Below are 22,906 nucleotides of genomic sequence, written 5' to 3' on the forward strand. Positions count from 1 at the left end.
ACCTCACTTGAAGGGAAAAGAAAAATATAATCTTCCCTTTAGATTCAGATTCAGATAGAACTTTACTGATCCCTTTGGGAAGGAAGACAGTTTTGGGATGTTTTTGGAGATAAATGGTCTCAAGGCGCATTTACTTTTAACAAAACAGATATTCCACCAACATTTATGTTCACTACAGTACGAGTTTGAACAATTTCCATGATCCTTTGTTTTATTAAGCACCGCTATCAGGTCGTATTTGTGTTTAAAATGGTAGAAGGAGAAAAAAAAAAAAGATATTCTCATCTGTATTTTTGTGCTTTTGGGTTATTAGCCAACGTTAACCTTTAATAATACTAAATAAATGTTAAACACAGTAAATATTAGCCAACGTTAACCTTTAATACTGAATAAATGTTAAACGCAGTAAATATTAGCCAACGTTAACCTTTAATAATACTGAATAAATGTTAAACGCAGTAAATATTAGCCAACGTTAACCTTTAATAATACTGAATAAATGTTAAACGCAGTAAATATTAGCCAACGTTAACCTTTAATAATACTGAATAAATGTTAAACGCAGTAAATATTAGCCAACGTTAACCTTTAATAATACTGAATAAATGTTAAACGCAGTAAATATTAGCCAAAAGTATTATTGTAGACTTGATTTAGTTGATGTTGTTTTGATTAAATCAAACTTAAAATATTCTGAACACTTTTGGTGGAGTTAAGATTCAGAGCCATTGAGTTTCTTCAGACCTGCATCAGAGCAAGTTTAATCTGTTTGTTACATTTACAATACACATTACACAACAGACCAAAACAGTCATAAATCAATTTTTACAGCATGAGAAAACAAAATCATGTCGTCATTCTTAAATATCTATATATCGTTATATAGTTTAAACATTTAGTCTTTCATTTACCCACAAGATTCTGCTTCATTCCAGCATGTTCATGTACAGAAGCGTCACACGAGAGCAGGAACGGTGAAGACCGGAGGCTCCCGCTGCTGTATTTTTAATATTTAACAACCATCTATCAACAACACATCAGAAGGGGCTGAGATATTTCACTTGTTAGCTTTGGGGGAAACAACAGCAATTACCAGACACGCTGACGAAGCTAGCACTAAAACAGAAATAAATACAGATTTGAACAACCTGGCGGAGCAAAGCAGAGCAGAGGAATGTTTTGACGTCTGTCCGTCCGCTCTGAGCTGGAGAGAATGAGAAATGGGTTCAGATTCAGGCAACTCGTTTTGGTCGCTTTAAGGAAAATACAGCATCAGAGGCTGAGGTGGACATGACCGCATGAAGGAAACTAAAACTGGGGCCTCTCTGTGTTGGTGGCTGTGTGAGGAGCAGAGGGAGCGCCGTGTAAAACAACACACCGAGCTTCAGAGAGTTGAGACGACCACAAAAGTCAAACAGATTAAAAGAAGTACCGTCGCTTCTGATGACTCGGGCTCATGTGATTCTCTTCTCATTTAAAAAGTCTCCGATTCGAATGTGTTTTTACCTTTTTACATCTACCTGTGAAGAATGAAGGAAACTTAGCATCAAACCATCAGAATCTTTACCACTGCGCTGCGACTGGAGACGAAAGACTGAACGAAATGATGTTGGGAAGAAGAAGAAGAAGAAGAAGAAGAAGAAGAAGAAGAGAGGTGGCAAGAAAAAGGAGCTCAAAAGATTGGGATGTAGTTGTCGATTTTGGCGCGGTGCCGCTGGGCGATGCACTCTGCAATCCAGACGATGTTCCTGCACTCCTGCTCCTTCAGCTTGACGTAGGCGTAGAAAACGCTGAAGTGGAACTGGTTGAGGAAGGCCAACTTGTTCAGCTTCACCTGCAAGTGGGAAAGAAAAAGGACAAAGGAACTTTTATGACATACTTTAACATTTATGTTCCTCCTGGCTCAGCACGGCAGCAAGAGGGAGGGCAAAAATCCCCAGAGGTTTGCCAGCTTCTTTATTACTCTGCAGGTCTGCATTGGGTTGATATATTCACATTCTACAGTCTTCTATTAAAAATCTAAGCGATTTCACTAAAGCAAAACATCCCATTATTGACAATAAAAATAGAGACATTTTCCTCCACACTGAGACAGTCAATCTTACGATGGTAAAAATGGAAAATAACTTGAGCACTGTGTAAATAACAATATCAGGTGTTAAAGCAGGAGAAGAAAGAAAAAAATTTGAGACCGTTAACATTACAGATATTCAAAAAACAAAACACATCTATGACCCACCAGCGATTGATCCTTTAAAGGGATAGTTCGCCTCTTTTGACATGAAGCTGTATGACATCCCATATTAGCAACATCATTTATGAACATCTTCTTACCCCCTGCTGCGTCCTGTGAGCAGAGTTCCAGCCTCGTTTTGGTGTTGATGAAAGTAGTCCGGCTAGTTGGCTGGGGTTTAAAAAATAAAAAGTTTTGCTTCTCAAAACAATATGCGTTCAAAAGAGTAATACATTTGCATCACAAAATCGTTGTCCAGGAAAAAGTCAGACCTCACAATCACTTGGCTCTATTTTCTCTCCCTTCATATCACTGCTTTATTTTTTAAACCCCAGCCAACTAGCCGGACTACTTTCGTCAACACTAAAACGAGGCTGGAACTCGGCTCACAGGACGCAGCAGGGGGTAAGAAGATGTTCATAAATGATGTTGCTGATATGGGATGTCATACAGCTTCATGTCAAAAGAGGCGAACCATCCCTTTAATCTAAGTATGGCATTTACAGATAAGGCAATAATCACCCTTCAACCCGTTTTCGTCACCAGATTACAAAACTGTCTGATTAGCTTTAGGCACAAAGACTGATTAAACTGATTCAGTTTAAGAAAGGAAAGAATCTAGTGAGTCACATCATGACGTGTCACACACATCACATTTCCTCTGTGTCGATGCCAAAGGGCCACATATGAAAAACTGACAGAATAGCCGCATTCGGACAGAGCAGCTCTAAGAACGGTCCTCCTCGAATTCTGTTCTGATAGCTGCCCTTCCCCAGGGGAACTGTTTCAGTCTGCATTCCCACATGAGTCGGACCTGATGGGGACCGATGGGGACTGATGCGACGCAACCGTCTGTGACAGCGACGTGTTACTTTAGCGCCACATTCAACAACAAAACAAAACCCGGTAAAAGTAAGGAGAGAAGAAAAAACACACAGAAGCTAACATGGAGAGCGGGGAGGCCACCGTGTTCATGGTCTGCATGATGGTGATATTAATCAGGGACGATCACATCGGGCGTCTAACATGGAGGCTGGCAGAGCTCACAGAGAGTCAGGAGACGCAGGATGGAGCGCAGGCCATACTTCTTGGTTTCATGAAGGAAGGAGAGCAGAGCGCCGCAGACAAAGGAGACCACGTGGAGGTTTAACTTATTAAACACGCCAAGGTTGTGTCCGTGTCGTATGAGTAAACATTTCAGCCGTGAGAACATGATAAGGGGCGGAGCTACCAACCACCAAACACCTCCGTCAGATGTGTTCCTATGGAAACCAGAACAGACCCAGCTGAGGAGAAGGAGCTGAAATGGTTCCAGGAACTGAGGGCCGTGGTGCCGAGTTCCTGTATGTGCGAATGTGGTAAAGGTTCCTGAAAAGGTTCTAGGAACTGCCAAAGGTTCCTACAGTGGGAATACGGCTATTGTGATGCTGTCCGAGTGAGAACAGGCCGTCTGTTTCTGATATCTGTTACCTGGCTGTTGGTGGGAACACAGAACAGAGTGCAGACGCAGATCCTTTTACAATGGCTTCAACGTTTTGTTTCACAACATCAAAAAGCTACCAGCTAAGCTAACTCACTCCGTATGAATGTTTCCTCACCAGGACAAGGTGGACCGACATAAAACAGCGAAGTAGACAAAAAGATGATGATCCTGTTGATCATGTGACAGAAGCAATAACAACCATAACAGCAGCAGCTGAGACCTGTGGCTCGTTAAGTTTAAGGAGACTCTACTTTCACTGAGGGTGGGGTTTTTTATTCTGAGAGAAATCAAGTTCAGCTCATTGGTTGCAGTTTGATCCGTGATTGTGATTAACGCTTCATAACTGTTCTGCCCTCAGAATGAATAAGCTTTTAGTATTAAGGCAAGTTTATCTGTACAGCACAATTCAACAACAAGGCGATTCAAACTGCTTTACAGAGACATTAAAACAGTAGACATAAAAAGCATGATTTAAATTTTCAACAAAAAAGAAAGAAATAAGAACAATAGATAAAATCAGGAGTTAAAATCTGATTAAGTTTTGAAACTCAAGCTTCAGATTTGGAGCTTTATTCAAATGCAGATGAAAAATAGGTGTGTCTTAAACACACTGAGTGTTTCAGCTGATCTGAGGCTTTCTGGGAGTTTGTTCCAGACATGTGGAGCATAGAAGCTGAATGCAGCTCCTCCATGTCGGGTTCTGACTCTGGGAACTGATAGAAGACCGGATCCAGATGACCTGAGGGGTCTGGAAGGTTCATACTGGGTCAGGAGGTCACTGATGTATTCTGGTCCTGGACCATTCAGAGCTTTATAGAGCAGCATCAGAACTTTAAAGTCTATCCTCTGATGGACAGGCAGCCGGTGTAAAGACCTCAGAGCTGGACTGATGTGGTCCACTTCTTTGGTCTCAGTGAGGACTCGAGCAGCAGAGTTCTGAATAAGCTGCAGTTGTCTAACTGACTTTTTAGGTAGACCTGTAAAAATGCTGTTACAGTCAACAAGCCGACTGAAGATGAATGCATGGACTAGTTTTTCCAGGTCCTGCTGACACAGCAGATCTTTAAGGATGTAGTCAGATGATGTGACTCACCTCGTGCTCAAAGAAACGGTCCTCCAGTGTTTTATCTCCTGGGTTGCTGCCAGCGCCCTCAAACAGCAGCTTGTATTCCTGAAGACACAAAAACACAACTTCAGACAGCGATAAAGGTTTTCTTCCAACAAAACCGTGTTGGAAAATTTAAAAACCTTCCTTTGTTGTGATGCAGGCCGCAACTGTTTGGACTTACAGGATAGAAATCAGCGACGGCCTTGACCTGCTCGTAGTCATCTGCACGGGCCAGCTGAGCGAGGCCTTCTGGGTACAGCTTGCCGCAGTGGGGGAAGAGCTTGGCCCGGTCCTCTTTGGACAGCTCCGTGCCGAACGAGTTGATGGTGATGATGAAGGCTCTCCTGTCAGCTTCAAACTGCAGCAGAGACAGGAGGATCGCTGGGCTGAAAACACTGAGCGCACCTCCACGAAAGATGACGACACACAACATACTTTTCATGCTAAAAGCTGCCTCCATGTCAAGAACACTGAAGTTCTTAGCTGCTCTAATATGTCAGGACATATTCAGTATGTTTTTAATGCAGAAACACACATTTTATGACTTTTTGTGTTTGTTTTCTACCATAAAAACACACTCACCTCCAGAATAGGACACATGGTGTCAGCTGTCGTTCCTCCCAAGTTTGAGCAGAATTTATAGAAACCCTCCAGATAAGCCTGAGAGGAAGTAACAAAAAAAACAAAAAAAAAGGATTTTAGGAGCTTAAACACTTAAATAATTACAAAGAAATGAGTAAAAAAAAAAACACAAATCTATTCATTTTCAATTATCAATAAAAAAGCTAAATTGTGTATTCTGCTTTGGAATGTACTTAAATGATAAACTAGAAAGAGCTGTTCCTGCAAAACAGCTGTGAGAATGCTTATGAGCTGAATTACCTTGCTAAAAAATCTTAAGAAGCTAAAAAATTTGAACATTTTAAAATTTGAATGGTGTCTCTAGCTGAAAGTATGCTGAAGTAGTTAAGATTTGAAAGGATTTGAAGATCAACTTAATTTTCATATTTTTTAAACTGTCATATTTCAAAATTGGCCAAATATTTTTAAAAGCTGAAACATTTGGTAATAGCTGAATGTCTTATGAACATTTTAAAATTCGAATGGTGTCTCTAGCTGAAAGTATGCTGAAGTAGTTAAGATTTGAAAGGATTTGAAGGATTTACCATTACTTTTAAAGGGAAAAATAGTTGAACAAAAAGCTTAATATCTTAAAAAGTAGAAAAGTTAGAAACACCAAAAGTAATAGTAGAAAAGAGCTGAAAGAGCTGAACATTTTGATACCAAATTTGTTGAAATAGCTGAAACTATGCTGAAGTAGTTGAATGCCGAAAAACGGCGGAATAATAATAATAATACGGAATAATAATAATAAAGAGAAACAGGAACTTAACAGTGAGAATGCCTTAAAGCATTCTCACAATAACAACAGTAATGCATTGAAATTATGCATGTAAATAATGCATTTTATTTATTTAGTAATTTATTATTAGTCAGTAGTAGTATCTTTATTAGAATTGGTATTATTATTGTTGTTGTTAATATACAATCATTGTAAATAATTTTTTGAGCTACTTGACTAATTTGAATTTGCCCCATTGGGGGATAAATAAAGTATTTTTCTATTCTATTTCTTCTATTCTATTAATAATAATAATAGTAATAATAAACTTAAATATGCCTTAAAGTAAAATGGGCTACTTTTCTTCTATGGTCGGTTTCCCTTTTCTTTGTTAAATTGAATTAACTTTATTTTATGCTGCAGTTTTTTTTTACAACTTTTCCTTCTATATGCACAGAAACCTGAAAAAAAATAAAATAATAATATTCTGTACCTTGTAAAGTGTGTTTCGAATGATTTCAATGTTCATCTCATCCAAGTCCTGCTCTGATATGCAGTCCTGGAAGAATGCAGCTGAAAAGAAAGAAAAACAACCGTTTTCCTTCAGCTTTGGCCACACCTCCTGTTCGAGATGACAGCTTACCGATCAGCTCTCTCCCTGTGAAGGCACCTCGTGTGGAGGTACGTACCCAGGGGTGTGTCCACCAGGATGGCGTTGTAAAGCTCAGCGGGGGTCTGGGCGATGTTGACCGCCTCCATCTGCTCGAAGCTGCCCAGCGGATGACACTTTGGCACCAGCTCAGATATGGCTCGCTGGTGCAGAGTCCCGGTGATCAGCAGGATGACGTTATCGATCATGTAGCTGTACCTGAAGCCAGCGGAAAGAAGGGAGTGTCATGGTAAAACTGGCTAAAAAAAAAAAAAAAAAAAAGAACTAACTAGCAAAAGATGACCGAACAATTATGTTATGTTATGGCCTCCTTCTGAAACCCCTTACAAGCAATATTGATCACGGACTGATGATTACTTTAATACAAAAACCTCACTGAGAGGCGATAGAAGTAATCACACATATACTTCACTGGTTCACTTTTCAAACACTGTACAATGGCGACTGCAACAAGTGAAAAAAAAAAAAAAAAAAAAAAAAACTTTGTAGGGCTGGGCGAGTTAACTCGTTATTATCGAACGCCGATAAATATTTTATCATTTAAATATTTTTAAATGATAAAATATTTTTTATCATTTAAAAAAAAAAAATACAATTTTTAATATTTTTTTGGGGCTTGTGTGCCTTTAATGGATAGGAAAGTTCAGAGAGACAGGAAGCAGGGGGCAGAGAGAGGGGGAACAACACGCAGCACAGGGCCGTCCGATGCGGGACTCGAACCGGGGCCAGCTGCACGAGGACTATAGCCTGTTTTATTATCTATTTTATTGTGTAAAAGTCTGTTGCTCACAGGCTTTTATTTGGTAAAAGTCATGTAAAAGTCTGTTGCTCACAGGCTTTTATTTTATAAAAGTCATGTAAAAGTCTGTTGCTGTCTGCTGCGGAACCGGAAAAGAAAGTAAACAAGGTGAGGCTGCGTTTCAGTTTGATGCTCCTAACATCTGGAAGTCTTCCAGAAGATGTGAGACAGGCCTCAACTCTGACAATGTTTAAATCCAGGCTGAAAACAGTTCTGTTTAGCTGTGCATATGACACCTGAAAGTGTTTTATCTGCACTCTTCACTTTTAAATTAATTAATTAATGATTATTTTTAATGTTTTTTTAATTTTTTATTCTTTTTTTTTAATGATTTTATTGCCTTCTTGTGATTTTATGTAGCTGTAAAGCACTTTGAATTACCTTGAGTACGAATTGTGCTCTATAAATAAAATTGCCTTTCCTAATTGGCGGATCCACCAAACATGGAGAACGGTTATGGAACTTTTACTCGGCCATTTTCATTTTAAAGTTCTTCCAGACGGCGGAGTCGACAGAACCAAAGTCATCTGTAAACGCTGCCAAGTTGAATTGTCTTCTCAGCGTAGTAGTTCCAGTCTAAAATATCACTTAAAGGCAAAACACACAACTGATAGCAGCAAGTCATTCAAGGAAACAGACAGTGGAGCGAGGCTTCTACATAAACACTACAGAAAGATGCTGATGTTAAAAGTGTGTTTGCACAACAAATGTTATGGCACCCCTCATTCATATGGCAGCACATTTAAAATAAAACTAAATGCTAAAAGCTATACACTACTTTTGAATTCATTTTTGGATTTTGCGTACAAATGCGATTAATCGTGATTAATCAGGGAAATCATGTGATTAATTAGATTAAACATTTTAATCGTTGCCCAGCCTTACTACTGTGTAAATATACACTGAAGAATATCCATTTTCTCCAACTGTTCACCTACATATGGGAAAAGTATTAAAGATACTTCCGTAGCTTAAGAGGTTAGAACTGATAATTTAACTAACGTGATGAAATCCATGAAGCTGGCCAGCGGCTCGTACGACTGGTTCCTCATGTGGCGAAACTCCACCACCATCTTCTCCTTCAACTTGTCATCGATAACCGACACCGTGAGAGGAGAGGCCTCGTTTGCCAGGAAGCTGCCATAGTCGGTGCTCTGCAAGTGGAGCTTCAAGTCTGTATTAGAAATGGGGACAGAGGACATACAGCGGATTAGAGAGCCCTTCATTTTTTGCAATGTTTATATCAGAAAATCTAATGATAAACTTGGAAGGGAAACCATCTCGACCCAGTACAATTAGTCAGTTCATCTACTTCAATGCTGCAGCGTAGAAGGAACAATTCATGCTCTGCCTCTATTTTATATATATTGAACTTTCAAGAACTTAAGAATATCCATAATTGACAATAATTCTGGAGTAATCCTTTAAAACTAGATTCAGATTCTGGTTTGACTTCTTGAATATACCAAATGACAAAGTCTTTCCATCAGTACACTTCTTCTTCCCCGATCACATGGGCACCAACAATCACAATATCATCATCATCAGGCTCAAATTGTGAAAGAGTGGTTCATGCATGAGACATTAAAGGGATAGTTCGCCTCTTTTGACATGAAGCTGTATGACATCCCATATCAGCAACATCATTTATGAACATTTTCTTACCCCCTGCTGCGTCCTGTGAGCCGAGTTCCAGCCTCGTTTTGGGCTACACGAAAACGTTTTTCACTGTAAACGATACTTTTTCTTATCGTTTGGCTGTCGCGGCCACACGGAGCCGGCGTTCCCACTACCCCAAAACGATAGTTTTTGAGAACGGGTTCCAGAGTGGGAAGATTTGAAAACGGTGTCGTTTCGTTTCCATTGTTACAGCGATCACGGATTTGTTTACGTCTGCACAGCCACATGGCCAACGCCAGTGACGTATACACATACGTCAGTGACCAGAACAAAAAGCGGCTTGGCCCTATTTTCTCTCCCTTTGTATCACTGCCTGCTGCCGCCTGCCGACAGCCGCACCTGTTACGGTGTTTACTGCTCGGTCTGCACAGCAGGCAGTGATACGAAGGGAGAGAAAATAGCGCCAAGCGATTGTGAGGTCTGACATTTTCCTGGAGAACGATTTTGTGATGCAATTGTATTACTCTTTTGAACGCATATTGTTTTGAGAAGCAAAACGCTTTATTTTTTAAACCCCAGCCAACTAGCCGGACTACCTTCATCAACGCCAAAACGAGGCTGGAACTCGGCTCAAAGGACGCAGCAGGGGGTAAGAAAATGTTCATAAATGATATTGCTAATATGGGATGTTATACAGCTTCATGTAAAAAGAGGCCCCACTGAGCACCTTTGGGATGTGCGGGAGAGGACGTCACAGCTTTAATCTCAACAAGATGTTGGTTTAAAATTTATGGAAAATGTTGTTAAACTGAATAATCTTATCAACGCAAATGTGTTCCATAATTAAAGGTATTTATAGGCAAAAAACCCCACAAACTTAAGCAATATTTTGAATGGTTTACAGCTACATTTACATTTATAGTCATGCTTGATAAAATACTGTCTCAAAATTCAGTTTAGCTTCACGTGAAAACCATAAACGATGCAATAAATGTTTTGTTTTTGATCTTGTTTGAAGGTAAACGACGATAAACAGTCTATATTTAAAGTAATTTATCATCATAAGAAAACTGTACCAGTAGAGAGCCACCTAAAGCTGAGGAAGAATGTCATTATAACACAGATTCAGCGTTTGCGAAACTATGTAAAAATTAGTTCCACTTCCCCTAAAAGAAGGGTAAAAGCCCAACATTAACCTTTAAACGACATAACTTGTTCAGAAAGCTCCAATGCGCTAGGTGGCTAAAATATAGGAGAGTGGCAGAACTGCAAGCTAAATTCTGACATTACAGCACTTTTCATGAGTACAAATTGATAATGTCAAGCTTAATGACTATTAGCTTTCTCCAAAAAAGAAAATGGGGCGTTAGACAGCACAGTTAAATGCTTAAATATCCCTAATATAACCCTCGCTGAGCTAAGCTAGCTAGCTAGCTAGCTCTGGGAATGACAGCTTCTGCTAGCTAGCGGAATTAGCATTAGCAGTTAGCTGTTAGCTCTCGTCTGCTTTAACTCACCTTCCAGAGTCTCACACTGAACGAGGTTTAAATAATCCGCCTGGGACAGTATTCCAGCTTTAAATCCTCTGACCAGCCCCTCCAGGTAGCCGTTGTCGACGTTAAAGTACAGCTCGGAGAAAGGCATCCTGTCCGACCGTCAGTCTCTGCCGTAGGAAAACGATCCAGTGCGGCTGGTTAGCGTTAACGTCAGCTGACTGAACCACGTGACCGTCATCTGATCAGTCAGCTGCTTGTGTGTGAGTGTGTATGCGTGTGGATTTGTAAGTGTGTGCGCTCTAATTGTTTTCCACTATCCGTATCAAATACAGCACTAATTTCGACGAAACTGCAGCAAATAAAGATCAACAGTACTGTGCAAAAAGCTTTAACCAGCCCTTATTTCTTTAGATATTCTTTCCAAGCAGCCAAACTTTCTTGTAATCTTTTAAAGTGGTCTTGAGCAATAGTTATCCATGTCTTCATATGGTCTTTCAAAGCTTCTCTTTGGGAAATTAGCTGCTTTTTCTCTCATTTTCTCTGTTAATTGTACCCGATTATTTTCAGAGCAATTGGCTTTTTATGTTTGGCCTTGTAACACTGACCTATTAATCCTTCAAACATAAAAAAGGCACTTTAATCTGAGGAAACTGGACAAGTGGAGGACAAAAGAAGAAGTGTCAGGCCTAAAGAACTATCTACAGCAGATGAACAGGATCTGAAAGTGATGTCCTGAAGAAAGAGGAAAACATCCAGCAAAGACCTGACACAGGAGCTGAGAGATGCATCTGGACCTTCAGCTGATCCATCTGCTGTTGGCCCAAGCCTCATCAGAAATGGGCTCCATGGAAGGGTGGCTGTCAAGAAGCCGTTCTTAAGGAAGGGAAACAGGGAGAAAAGGCTGAGCGGTGCCAAAGGACACAAGAAGTGGGCTGAAAATCAATGGCAGCAGGTCTGATGGAGGGATGAATCCTCCCCAGAGCCCGGAGCTCAACATTACTGAAGCAGTGTGGGATCATGTTGGCAGAGAACGGAACAAAAGGCAGCCCACATCCAAAGAGGAGCTTTGGGATGTCCTTCAAGAAGCCTGGAGAACTATTCCTGAAGACTCCTTAAAGAAAGGACAGAAAGCTGTCTGAGAGGGTTCAGGCTGTGTTGGAGGAGAAAGGAGCTCAGAGCAGATGTTCACTTTTGAGCTCGTTTTTGCCTTATATACTGTATATCCAGTTATGTTTGCAAACGTTTCAATAAATTGCTACAACTATTTCTCATTTTCATGCCAGTGTATAATGAAATATCTTTTTTTTTACTGAACTAAAACAAAGTGGCAAGTCACTTAAAATAATTTTTTATCCTTTTCAAAGTTTGTCTATTTTTATCTATTCTGATTACAAAGTAGCACTGAATTATTAAAGCTGTCAACTTAAATCTTAATACTTATTTCAGTAATGCATGTGTGAATATAATACGAAGCTATATGATCCATTTAAGTATTTCAAATACTCACTATATGACAAAATAAATGAAGATTCATGGTATCTCATGCACTTTTTAGAAAGTGGTGAACAATTATGACTACAAAGAATATAGAATAGGAATAATAGGGGTGGAAAACTAAGTATTGTACTTCTTCCCATTCCTTTTTTGAACAATGTGTGAGGTTTGTTATGTATTACCACTTTATATGATTGAATTACTTTCTTTTGTATGTACAAATAGTTACATACATTTTCTTTTTTATACATGTTCGAAAATAAAAATGTATCTAAATCTATCTAAATCTAAATATGAGTTTAATTTTTTGAACATTTTTCTCTTTTATATATGAGATTGTTAACAAACATACCTGTGAGTCTCAGCAGCTGTATCTCCACCTGGTGGAGACGCACATATTCACTATTGTGTAATGTTTTTATTGGCTCCTTCCGCAGTTTGGCTTGTGTAACTAGAGGAAAGAGATGGAACAAATCAGAGATTCACCAACCTTCTGGAAGAGACACACAACAATGCCTTTCACCAGTGCTTATCCAATTTGATCTGGATCTGAGCTCGTCAAGAAGGATTCCAGACAGATGTAATAATTCTATGATGAATTGTTCCAGTTAATTCAACCTACTGCTTTTTAATGGACCTTTACTGCGATAAACCAGTTCAGATCGTCTCCGTAAAGCTGTACAGTTTGCAATGAACGTGTCGGAGGAAACAGAGGACAGTGCTTCTACCTCTGAAGCAGCTCTGTCTGTACAACATGACAAGCAGATCGGGATTAAAGGGTAAGAAAGAAATATTTTGCTGTTAATATTATTTCTCCAGCTCAGATTCCTACTCTTCAAAGAAACCCATCTGTGCTGTTTGTGTTGAAGCAAAGCGGTGTGGGAGATACCTGACTCACCTGAACCAAGGTCCGTGTCCATGAGGAGTGACCAGTCTAAACATGAACCATTTGACTTCAAGGGTGGAGGCCATTCTGGGCAGCAAATGTGAGAAATCAGTGTCCATGTGTGTTAGCATTGAGCTTTACTTACAAGCGCAAGGTTTATAAAACTGTGAAATGTAATCAAGTTCAAATCTTAACTCAAATTTGGAAAATGTTTTTGTTGTGTTGAATTCGTCTGAAACAAACCCCTGTACCCAGGCCATTGTCCACAACTTCTAAAGAATTCAAGGCTGGACAAAGCCCTGACGAGCAAAGGTATGACTTCAATACATACTGAATTTATTTTTAACTTATTCACTGCAGGAACCACATTCCTTTCAGGCTTGGTTGATGGTAAGGAAACAAACTGCCGGCAAACCTGATTGGCAAGGTTCAAGGAAAGAGTCTGAATAGTTACTGCAGCATTGATTCAAATCTTTTGAAAAACTGGCAAAAAGCTGCATAAAAACATCATCCACACATAAAAAAAGCATCCCAGAATCTCAATGTTAAAAAACTTTGCAACAAACGAAATAAGAGAGCATGAGAATTTGAGAAGTTGATGTCAGTGTGGCAGCATTTGTCCTCTCGCTCAGCTGTAACTTAAATTTCTTTTTCAGTTTTGCTCCCACCTCTGTCCATATTGGCCAGAAGAGGACAGAGTCTCCTCGTGATCCTCATGACCAAAGCACACACCTGGATTCCATTTTTATGGTATTAATGCAAAACCTTCTTATCTTCCTAACGTTTTGTCTCTGTGTTCTTCTTCTTAATTCAGACATGAGTAGGAGTTATGAATTTAGGAGGCCCACATAGATATAATATGAAATTAATCACATCAAATGTTGTATGACTTTTTTATGGGTATTAGTAACCGTGTGCGTGGTAATAACAACTCAAGTTGAGAATGTTTTCCAGGAAGCCGTTATCATTTCTGTCATTAGGAAAGTCCCGAACTTTCAAACCTGCGTGTTCAGTTCTTGACAACAACAGTTGCACTGGCTCAAGTACAGTTGTAAACATTTTTGTCTAGTGGCTGACAAACTGGTAAAAGTTTGGATTTACGACAAGCGACTTTCTTACTCTAAGTGAGGCTTTTTCTCTTATAGCTGATGGATTCAAAATGGCGGCATGCAAGTAAGCTGCTCATTCTTTTTTTTTAGTCATGCTAAACTAGCTAGTAAAGTGGCGTCATGTACGTGTATCGTGGTGATGTTATAAAGGAAAAGAAAGAAGCCTGGACCACAGGTGTTGTTAGGCTGACAAACTTTTAGATGGACAAAAAGTTTCACAACTCTCTGAAGGAAAAGTTAAAAGTAGCCTGAAGTTCTGTTGGTCACATGCTTGATTACACCACCAGATGGAGCCAAACAGGACAGCTGGATTTGTCATTTCTGCTTCTTGGAGACTTTTCACCTCTCAAAGTTTTCCTCAGTTCTTAATTACTGGTGGGGAGTCAGCACTTCTGTTCTGAATTCACACCAGTCAGAACCCAAGAAGATGTCAGATAAGAAGTCAAACATCTTTAAGAACCTAGAAAAGAAGTACAGTTGCCTTCAATCCAAGAACTTTAGAATACCATGACCTAAATGACTGAGAATCCCCCAACTGGCCAGGGCGGCCATGGTTTCCAGTGCTGCTGAAACTACTCCAGGGGGAACCATGGCGCCTCCCAAGGAGACCGGACCTCCTCTCTCAGCTGGGGGGACGCGTATGGCATCCGAATCCGGATCGCCTTCAGCTTTGGGTCTGGCCATTGGGAGGGCCTGGCATCCTGTGACCAGTCGGTGATCCACACGGTGTTAAGTTCCAGGGCTCCCTCCACTAGGTCACTCTATGCTAATCGGTGAAAGCTTTTCTCTCAGTGGTGCCAGACACAGAGTGAGGAGCCGGAGAACTGCTCAGTGGCCATCATTCTACGTTTCCTGCAGTCATTATTGGAAGCAGGCAGATGTGCATCAACCTTAAAGGTATATGCGGCGGCCATTTCGGGGGTTACTCTGCTACCCAATCCCTCCTTCCTGGGAAAGATGGTGCCTCCCTCACATGTAAACAAAGCATTTGAGTTGGGAGCATTCAGTCCACCAAGCTCGTCACAGCAGGGAACAGAGCTGTCAGAGCAGCTTTGCCCTGTTCGGGCACTCAAGGCGTAAGTGGGGGCTACAGCTTTTTTTCGTAAATCTGACAAACTGTTTGTTTGCTCTGGGGGCTGTAGGAAAGGTCAACCTCGGCCAAAACAGAGACTTTCAAAGTGGATTGTCAATGTGATTTTACATGCTTATAGGTCGCAGAGCTTACCTGCGCCTAGTAACGTGCGGTGCCACTCTACTCTGAGTGTGTCTACATCACGGGCAGCCTTAAAAGGGGTCTCTTTGCAGGACATCTGTGCTGCAGCGACCTGGGAATCCTCATGTACCTTTGCTCACTATTATCGCGTCAATGTGGCTGCTCTAACTGCTGTGGCAACGGCTGTTCTATCAACAGCTTCCATGCCTTAATGCGGTAAGCATTCCTCGTGACCTTGTTGGCATTGGTCATCCAGTGCTGAAAGCACCGCCCTCTGGCGGTCAGGAGGAATGAAATAGAACCGTAGTTACATCTGTTACTTTCGTTGTAACTTTGAGTTTAAATCGCTTTTTTTTTTATTAAACAGTAAAAATGTGCTTATTGATTATTTTTCTTCTTCCAGGAGCTTGAAGAGGACATGATATGGGCAGAGCAGGGAAGCAGCACCAGAGTTCCTTTTCCTAAAATCCCAATGAATTTCTTGAGGAGACAGAAAGAGGAACAGATGGATGACTCTTTGCGCAGTAGTGAGATGATTTAAACTTCTACACACTATCTGAACAAATACAGAATTTATCTGTTACATCGATGTGCTTTGGTGAATTTGTTAATGTGAGATTAGTCAGGCTTTGGTCTATAATCACTTACATATCAACTTACCATCTATTAACTGATCTGCTGTTTTCTCAGAGACTTTCATTGCGAGCTGCCAGCATAAATTAAAGTCTAACCTGAAGAGGAAGTTTCAGTGTCTGAATGAGGGGATGTCTCAGGCAAGAAGACCAACATTTCTGAACCAGATCTACACCGAGCTTCACATTACAGACGTCGGCAGAGGAGAGGTTAATGAACAACACGAATTCCGACAGATAGAAGCAGCATCCCGGAGACCAACAGGTTCAGAAACCACCATCAGTTGTGCGGATATCTTTAAACCTGTAGCAGGTAGAGATAAGCCAGCCAGGACTGTTGTGACCAAAGGAGTGGCCGGCATTGGGAAGACAGTCCTGACACAGAAATTCACTCTGGACTGGGCTGAAGAGAAAGCCAACCACAACATACAGTTTATCTTCCCATTCACTTTCCGGGAGCTGAATTTGCTGAAGGCTCACAATTACAGCTTAGTGGAACTCATTCATCACTTCTTCTCTGAGATCAAAGAAGCAGGAATCTGCAGCTTTGAAGAGTTCCAGGTTGTGTTCATCTTAGATGGTCTGGATGAGTGTCGACCTCCTCTGGACTTCCACAACACTCAGATCCTGAAGAATGGTACAGAGTCCACTTCAGTGCATGCTTTGCTCACAAACCTCATCAGAGGAAACCTTTTTCCCTCTGCTCGTCTCTGGATAACCACTCGGCCTGCTGCAGCCAATCAGATCCCTCCTGACTGCGTTGATGTGGTGACGGAAGTCAGAGGGTTCACAGACCCACAAAAGGAAGAATATTTCAAGAAGAGATTCAGAGACGAGGAGCAGGCCAGCAAAATAAGCTCCCACATTGGGACGTCCCGAAGCCTACACATCATGTGCCACATCCCCGCGTTCTGCTGGATCACCGGCTCAGTTCTGGACCACCTGCTAAAGACTGAGGAGAAATCAAAGCTGCCCAAGACGCTGACTGCAATGTACACCCACTTCCTGGTGGTGCAGGCCAACCAGGATAATGTGAAGTATGACAGAAAGGTTGAGACAGATCCAGTCTGGAGCACAGAGACCAAGAAGATCGTTGTTGCTTTGGGAAGGCTGGCTTTTGAGCAGCTGGAGGAAGGGAACCTGATTTTCTACGAAGAGGACCTAAAAGAATATGACATTGACATAGAAGCTATCTGCTCAGGGGTGTTGACAGAGATCTTCAATGAGGAGCGTGGGCTGACCCATGAGAGGGTGTTTGGTTTTGTCCATTTGAGCGTTCAAGAGTTTCTGGCTGCGCTTTATGTCTCTTTGACGTTCATGAACACTGGTGTAAATCTACTCAGAAAAAGGAGTTCGTCATTATGCCAGGAATCTAAGCTAAAATATTTCTACCGGAGTGCAGTGGACAAGGCTTTAGAGAGTGAAAATGGACATCTGGACATGTTTGTCCGCTTCCTCCTGGGCCTTTCACTGAACGCCAATCAGACTCTCTTAGGAGGGCTGATGCAACGGTCAAGAGATAAACCACAGGTCAAAAAAATGCTGGTGTTGTACATCAGGGAGAAGATCAGGGAAAGCCCTTCGACAGAGAGAAGCATCCGTCTGTTTTACTGGCTGAATGAACTGAACGATCATTCTCTGGAGGAGGAGATCCAATGCTACCTGAAACCAGAAGGTGCCTCTGAAAAGAAGCTCACTCCTTCTCAGTGGTCTGCGCTCGTATTCATCTTGCTCTCATCACAGAAAGATCTGGAAGTGTTTGACCTGAAGAAATTCTCTGCATCAAAGGAGGCACTTGTGCACCTTCTGCCAGTGGTCGAAGTGTCCAAGACGTCGCTGTACGACAATAAATTGATTTGTTAATAAGATCATTTCTTTTGCAGAGAACATAAAAGCACCTGACACAGTCAACTTTCTTTCCTTCAGGCTGAGTAGCTGTAACCTCTCATGCAGAAGCTGTGCATCTCTCTTGCCAACTTTAACCTCTGAGAACTCCCGTCTGAGAGGGCTGGATCTTAGCAACAATGATCTGCATGATACAGGAGTAAAAACTCTCTCAGATGGACTCAAGAGTCCACATTGTAGACTGGAGGTTCTCAGGTAAGTCTGTCATCATCATATTAACATTCAAAAGCTACTATATTCAAACAATTCATCAGCAAGTCCTCCTCAGTTGTCAAGGATATCAGTGTCGAAAGTGAGAAAAATAGTTTCTTGATGATAAAACTTTAAGCTTTCCGTGTATGTTTACAGCTTGTCTGGCTGTCTGATCAAAGAAGAAGGTTGTGCTTATCTGGCCTCGGCTCTGACCTCCAACCCCTCCCACCTGAGAGAGCTGGACCTGAGCTTCAATCATCCAGGAGAATCTGGACTGAAACTTCTCTCTGCAGGGCTGCAGGATCCCAACTGGAAACTGGAAACTCTAAAGTACAATTGATCAATGTAGGGACAAATCCTTTCCATTGTAAATGCCCGTTAGCGTTAATCTGTCTCTCTCTCCTGTTTCCAAAGGACTGATCACTGTGGTCAGTTACGACTGAACCCGTCACCCCTCAGATGTAAGTTAAACTTGGCAGTGAACGTTCAACACAACACACACAACATGAAATATATGAGTATACATTTTACACCAAGTTGCACATTAAAGGGATAGTTTGCCTCTTTTGACATGAAGCTGTATGACATCCCATATTAGCAACATCATTTATGAACATCTTCTTACCCCCTGCTACGTCCTGTGAGCCGAGTTCCAGCCGAGTTTTGGTGTTGATGAAGGTAGTCCGGCTAGTTGGCTGGGGTTTAAAAAATAAAGCGTTTTGCTTCTCAAAACAATATCCATTCAAAAGAGTAATACATTCGAATCACAAAATAGTCCATCCAGAAAAAGTCAGACCTCACAATTGCTTGGTGCTATTTTCTCTACCTTCATATCACTGCCTGCTGTGTAAACTGTGCAGACCGAACAGTAAACACCGTAACAGGTGCAGCTATCGGCAGGCGGCAGCACACATTGATATGAAGGGAGAGAAAATAGGGCCAAGCGATTGTGAGGTCAGACTTTTTCCTGGAGAACGATTTTGTGATGCAAATGTATTACTCTTTTGAACGCATATTGTTTTGAGAAGCAAAACGCTTTATTTTCGGGACCCCAGCCAACTAGCCGGACTACCTTCGTCAACGCCAAAACGAGGCTGGAACTCGGCTCACAGGACGCAGCAGGGGGTAAGAAAATGTTCATAAATGATATTGCTAATTTGGGATGTCATACAGCTTCATGTCAAAAGAGGCGAACTATCCCTTTAAGTCAGCGGAAAAAAAGCAAAACATCCTGCAGAGTACGCATCTGTTTGCAATCTGTTTTTTGTATTTTATCATGATTTAATGTCCCCTACACATCCCAAGATGTTAGGGAGACACCATTTTATCTGAGGCCTCAACAAAGACCTGAAATCCCTTTCAAAGATGTCCCCCTGAAAACATTATTAGAACTTACATGGAGGTAATGTAAGTTCTCTTTCTGAGGTCATAAACTGGTCTTCTCCTCTGTCGTGTTTCTGCCACCAGACTTCCGTGAGCTGACACTGGATCCAAACACAGCGGACAGAAACCTCCTTCTGTCTGAGAGCAGAAAACATGTGCTCGTGGTGAAAGAGAAGCAGCCATATCCTGATCATCCAGAAAGGTTTGACAGCTGGAAACAGCTGCTGTGTGGCGAACATCTGACTGGTCGTTGCTACTGGGATGTAGAGTGGAAAGGAAGGGTTAGAATAGGAGTGGCGTACAGAGGAATCAGGAGAAGAGGAGACAGTGACGACTGCTGCATTGGCTGGAACGACCAGTCCTGGAGTCTGTTCTGCTCGCCTGAGGGTTTCACTGCCTGGCACAATAACAAAGCCTCAGACATACAACAGCGCCCAGACTACTCTGAATCTAACAGGGTTGCGGTGTATCTGGACTGGTCTGCTGGCACTGTGTCCTTTTATTATCTCCCCTCTGTAGTTTCCTCTGTAAAAAAGATCCACCTGCACACCTTTCGTTCCACATTCACCGAACCACTCTACGCGGCATTCAGCTTTGGGCGAACCCTTGAGCTTCAGAATGAATCCAGATATTTAGCGTCTTCGGTTATTCTATCGAAGATTGAAGAGTGAAAATCACTCCTTCATGAGTGGCTCCCAAAGTGTAAGGCAAGGCAAGTTTGTTTGTACAGCACAATTCAACAACAGGGTGATTGAAAGTGCTTTACAGAGACATTAAAACAGTAGACATAAAAAGCATGATTTAAATTTTCAACAAAAAAGAAAGAAATAAGAACAATAGATAAAATCAGGAGTTAAAATGTGATTAAGTTTTGAGCTTTATTCAAACGCAGCTGAAAATGGGTGTGTCTTCAGCCTGGACTTAAACACACTGAGTGTTTCAGCTGATCTGAGGCTTTCTGGGAGTTTGTTCCAGACATGTGGAGCATAGAAGCTGAATGCAGCTTCTCCACGTCTGGTTCTGACTCTGGGAACTGATAAAAGACCGGGTCCAGATGAGCTGAGGGGTCTGGAAGGTTCATACTGGGTCAGGAGGTTGCTGATGTATTTTGATCCTGGACCATTCAGAGCTTTATAGAGCAGCATCAGTCTATAGGAAAGGTCTATCCTCTGATGGACAGGCAGCCGGTGTAAAGACCTCAGAGCTGGAGTGATGCGGTCCACTTTTTTGGTCTTAGTGAGGACTCGAGCAGCAGAGTTCTGAAAGGCAGGATAAGGACAACGATGAGTCAGCTTACAGGAACACGGTGTCACAGCTGGAAGCAACAACCCAGAGTTGGTCATGGACTTCAGCAGAATTCACCCTCGCACCTCCCACTTCTCATCAACAACACCGCAGTACAGGTGGTGGACTCTGAAGTTTCTGGGCACTACCATTCACCACCCACACACTCATCTAAGGTCATCAAGCGGGCGCACCAGAAGATGCATTCAGGACAGCTGAGTTGCTGCCCATCTTTGGCCGCAGCCTGAAAACCCATCTCTTCAGGAAACACCGCCCTGATCCGCCCTCTCAGGACATCACCTGTTTCGTCCTGGCTTGTTACGCACTTATTTGTTTCCTAAATTGTCTCAGTACCAAACTTATTGCACTTACTCTAGCACTAGTTATGCTCTGAGCTGTTTGGTTTTGGAAGGAAATACACTTATGATTTCTTGTGACCTGAAGTTCTTTTGCCTACCGATGTGGAACACCCTTATTGGAAGTCGCTTTGGATAAAATCGTCTGCCAAATGACCGTAATGTAATGTTCTTCCTCAGGCTAAAGAGATTCTGATAATGATTCTGCAGGATCTCTGTTAATTTTATTTTCTGCTGTACAGAAAGTTCCAACATGGAAAATAATTGTATTAGAAACGCTGCTTACATGTTATACTGTATACACCTGTTTCCCCCCAGGTCATCAGCAACTGTCAGGGAAGTGACTGTTTTGAAGCTCTTAGAAATGTTGACAGATGACAGCTGAGGCTGGACGAAGACCAGCAGACCTCAGCTGGTTAATCGAAATGAAATCCATGAAGACTGTAATGCAAAAGTTTGGCTTATGGCTGTTTTACAGGGATTAAAAACAAATGGAACCAAAGATTTTTACTTTTTAAAAGGTCAAAACTTATTGAAACAGTTGGCATGCTTCACTGTTACGTATTGTTCAATCCAGTATTTACAAAGTTAAATATTTATCTGCAGATTTTAAATCAATGGAATTCAGTTGCACATATATGTAATTCATTTCACCAATAAATGACAGATTGTTGTTTGCTGCAAATGTCAAATAATTCTGCATTATTTCATTTTTTTTGTCTTTTTTGTGGGTGAGATCGCCTTTCGTAGAACTACACGAGGGCTGAATCTTCAAAGGCAAAATATTAAATATGTGACAGCACTGCATTTACAGTAACAATAAAGGTTTTGGGACATTTTGTAGATGCCAGGGGATCTTCACTGATATCTTGTGACATGGTTTGATCTTCATCTTGATTAATAATGAGCCACAATCTGATCAAATGAATAATAACCAAATAGTTGTACCTTGCATGTCTTGAAAACACAGAATAATAATTCACAGTTTAAGTGAAAAAACAACAACATGTACACAGATATATGATTTCCATCCAGGAGATGGTCGACCGGTGGTGTGGTGGTTAGCACCATCACCTCACAGCAAGAAGGTTCCAGGTTCAACTCCCAGCTGGGTCCTTTCTGTGTGGAGTTTGCATGTTCTCCCCATTTATGCGTGGGTTCTCTCCGGGTACTCCGGCTTCCTCCCACTGTCCAAAAACATGCATGTTAAGTTAATTGGTGTTTCTAAAAATTGTCCTAAAGTGTGAGTGTGTATAGTCATTTGTCACTGTGTGGCTCTGTGATGGACTGGTGGCCTGTCCAGGGTGTATCCTGCCTCTCGCCCATTGACCGCTGGGATAGGCTCCAGCCGGATTCAGCGGTATAGCAAACGGATGGATGGAGATGGTCGACCATAATAATCAATTGACTGTTATTCAACATGACAGTGAGCAATACTCTAAAGCAGTGATTCTTAACCGTAGGGCCGCAGCCCAAACTTGGGCCGCCAGCACCACCTAGAGGGCCACGGGACTGCATAGGTTATCAACTGAAGACACCAGAGATATGTTATCCATGAGAAGCTCAGTTACAATGCAGCTTTTCACCATTGTATTTATTTTGTCACCCTTTTATTGATTAACTGATGTATATATATATATATATATATATATTTTTTTTTTCTTTTTCTTATAAGTAAAATCTAAATATTAGTCCTTTTTT

At 41.4% G+C, this 22,906-nt stretch overlaps 2 protein-coding genes across 2 annotated transcripts; one reads left to right on the top strand and one right to left on the bottom strand.

Moving 5' to 3' along the window:
• Positions 1–733: 733 nt before the first annotated feature.
• On the bottom strand, positions 734–10,968 carry atp6v0d1 (ATPase H+ transporting V0 subunit d1). The gene is made up of 8 exons (XM_075466916.1): positions 10,773–10,968; positions 8,638–8,809; positions 6,856–7,034; positions 6,660–6,739; positions 5,407–5,484; positions 5,006–5,182; positions 4,810–4,887; positions 734–1,834 (listed from the first exon to the last, which is right to left on the bottom strand). The coding sequence occupies exons 1-8, from the start codon at positions 10,897–10,899 to the stop codon at positions 1,673–1,675; spliced, it is 1,053 nt and encodes a 350-aa protein (XP_075323031.1). The 5' UTR covers positions 10,900–10,968; the 3' UTR covers positions 734–1,672.
• Positions 10,969–12,696: 1,728 nt separating this feature from the next.
• Positions 12,697–21,900, top strand: LOC142381363 (protein NLRC3-like). Its single transcript, XM_075466917.1, has 10 exons — positions 12,697–13,024; positions 13,115–13,231; positions 13,387–13,443; positions 13,788–13,881; positions 15,857–15,980; positions 16,144–17,923; positions 18,012–18,185; positions 18,339–18,512; positions 18,597–18,643; positions 19,650–21,900. The coding sequence occupies exons 1-10, from the start codon at positions 12,936–12,938 to the stop codon at positions 20,234–20,236; spliced, it is 3,243 nt and encodes a 1,080-aa protein (XP_075323032.1). The 5' UTR covers positions 12,697–12,935; the 3' UTR covers positions 20,237–21,900.
• Positions 21,901–22,906: the final 1,006 nt, after the last annotated feature.

Source organism: Odontesthes bonariensis, chromosome 1 (assembly GCF_027942865.1).
Source record: "Odontesthes bonariensis isolate fOdoBon6 chromosome 1, fOdoBon6.hap1, whole genome shotgun sequence".
Taxonomy (NCBI): domain Eukaryota; kingdom Metazoa; phylum Chordata; class Actinopteri; order Atheriniformes; family Atherinopsidae; genus Odontesthes; species Odontesthes bonariensis.

Excerpts from the sequence above, each read along its gene's own strand:
- atp6v0d1 (XM_075466916.1), bottom strand. The coding sequence starts at position 10,899 with ATGCCTTTCTCCGAGCTGTACTTTAACGTCGACAACGGCTACCTGGAG. Across the intron at positions 4,888-5,005 it reads CCGTCGCTGATTTCTATCCT|GAATACAAGCTGCTGTTTGA; the intron begins GTAAGTCCAAAC and ends TTGTGTCTTCAG. Across the intron at positions 1,835-4,809 it reads ACCGTTTCTTTGAGCACGAG|GTGAAGCTGAACAAGTTGGC; the intron begins GTGAGTCACATC and ends TCCCACTTGCAG.
- LOC142381363 (XM_075466917.1), top strand. The coding sequence starts at position 12,936 with ATGAACGTGTCGGAGGAAACAGAGGACAGTGCTTCTACCTCTGAAGCA. Across the intron at positions 13,232-13,386 it reads GGCCATTCTGGGCAGCAAAT|GCCATTGTCCACAACTTCTA; the intron begins GTGAGAAATCAG and ends CCCTGTACCCAG. Across the intron at positions 18,186-18,338 it reads TGTAGACTGGAGGTTCTCAG|CTTGTCTGGCTGTCTGATCA; the intron begins GTAAGTCTGTCA and ends GTATGTTTACAG.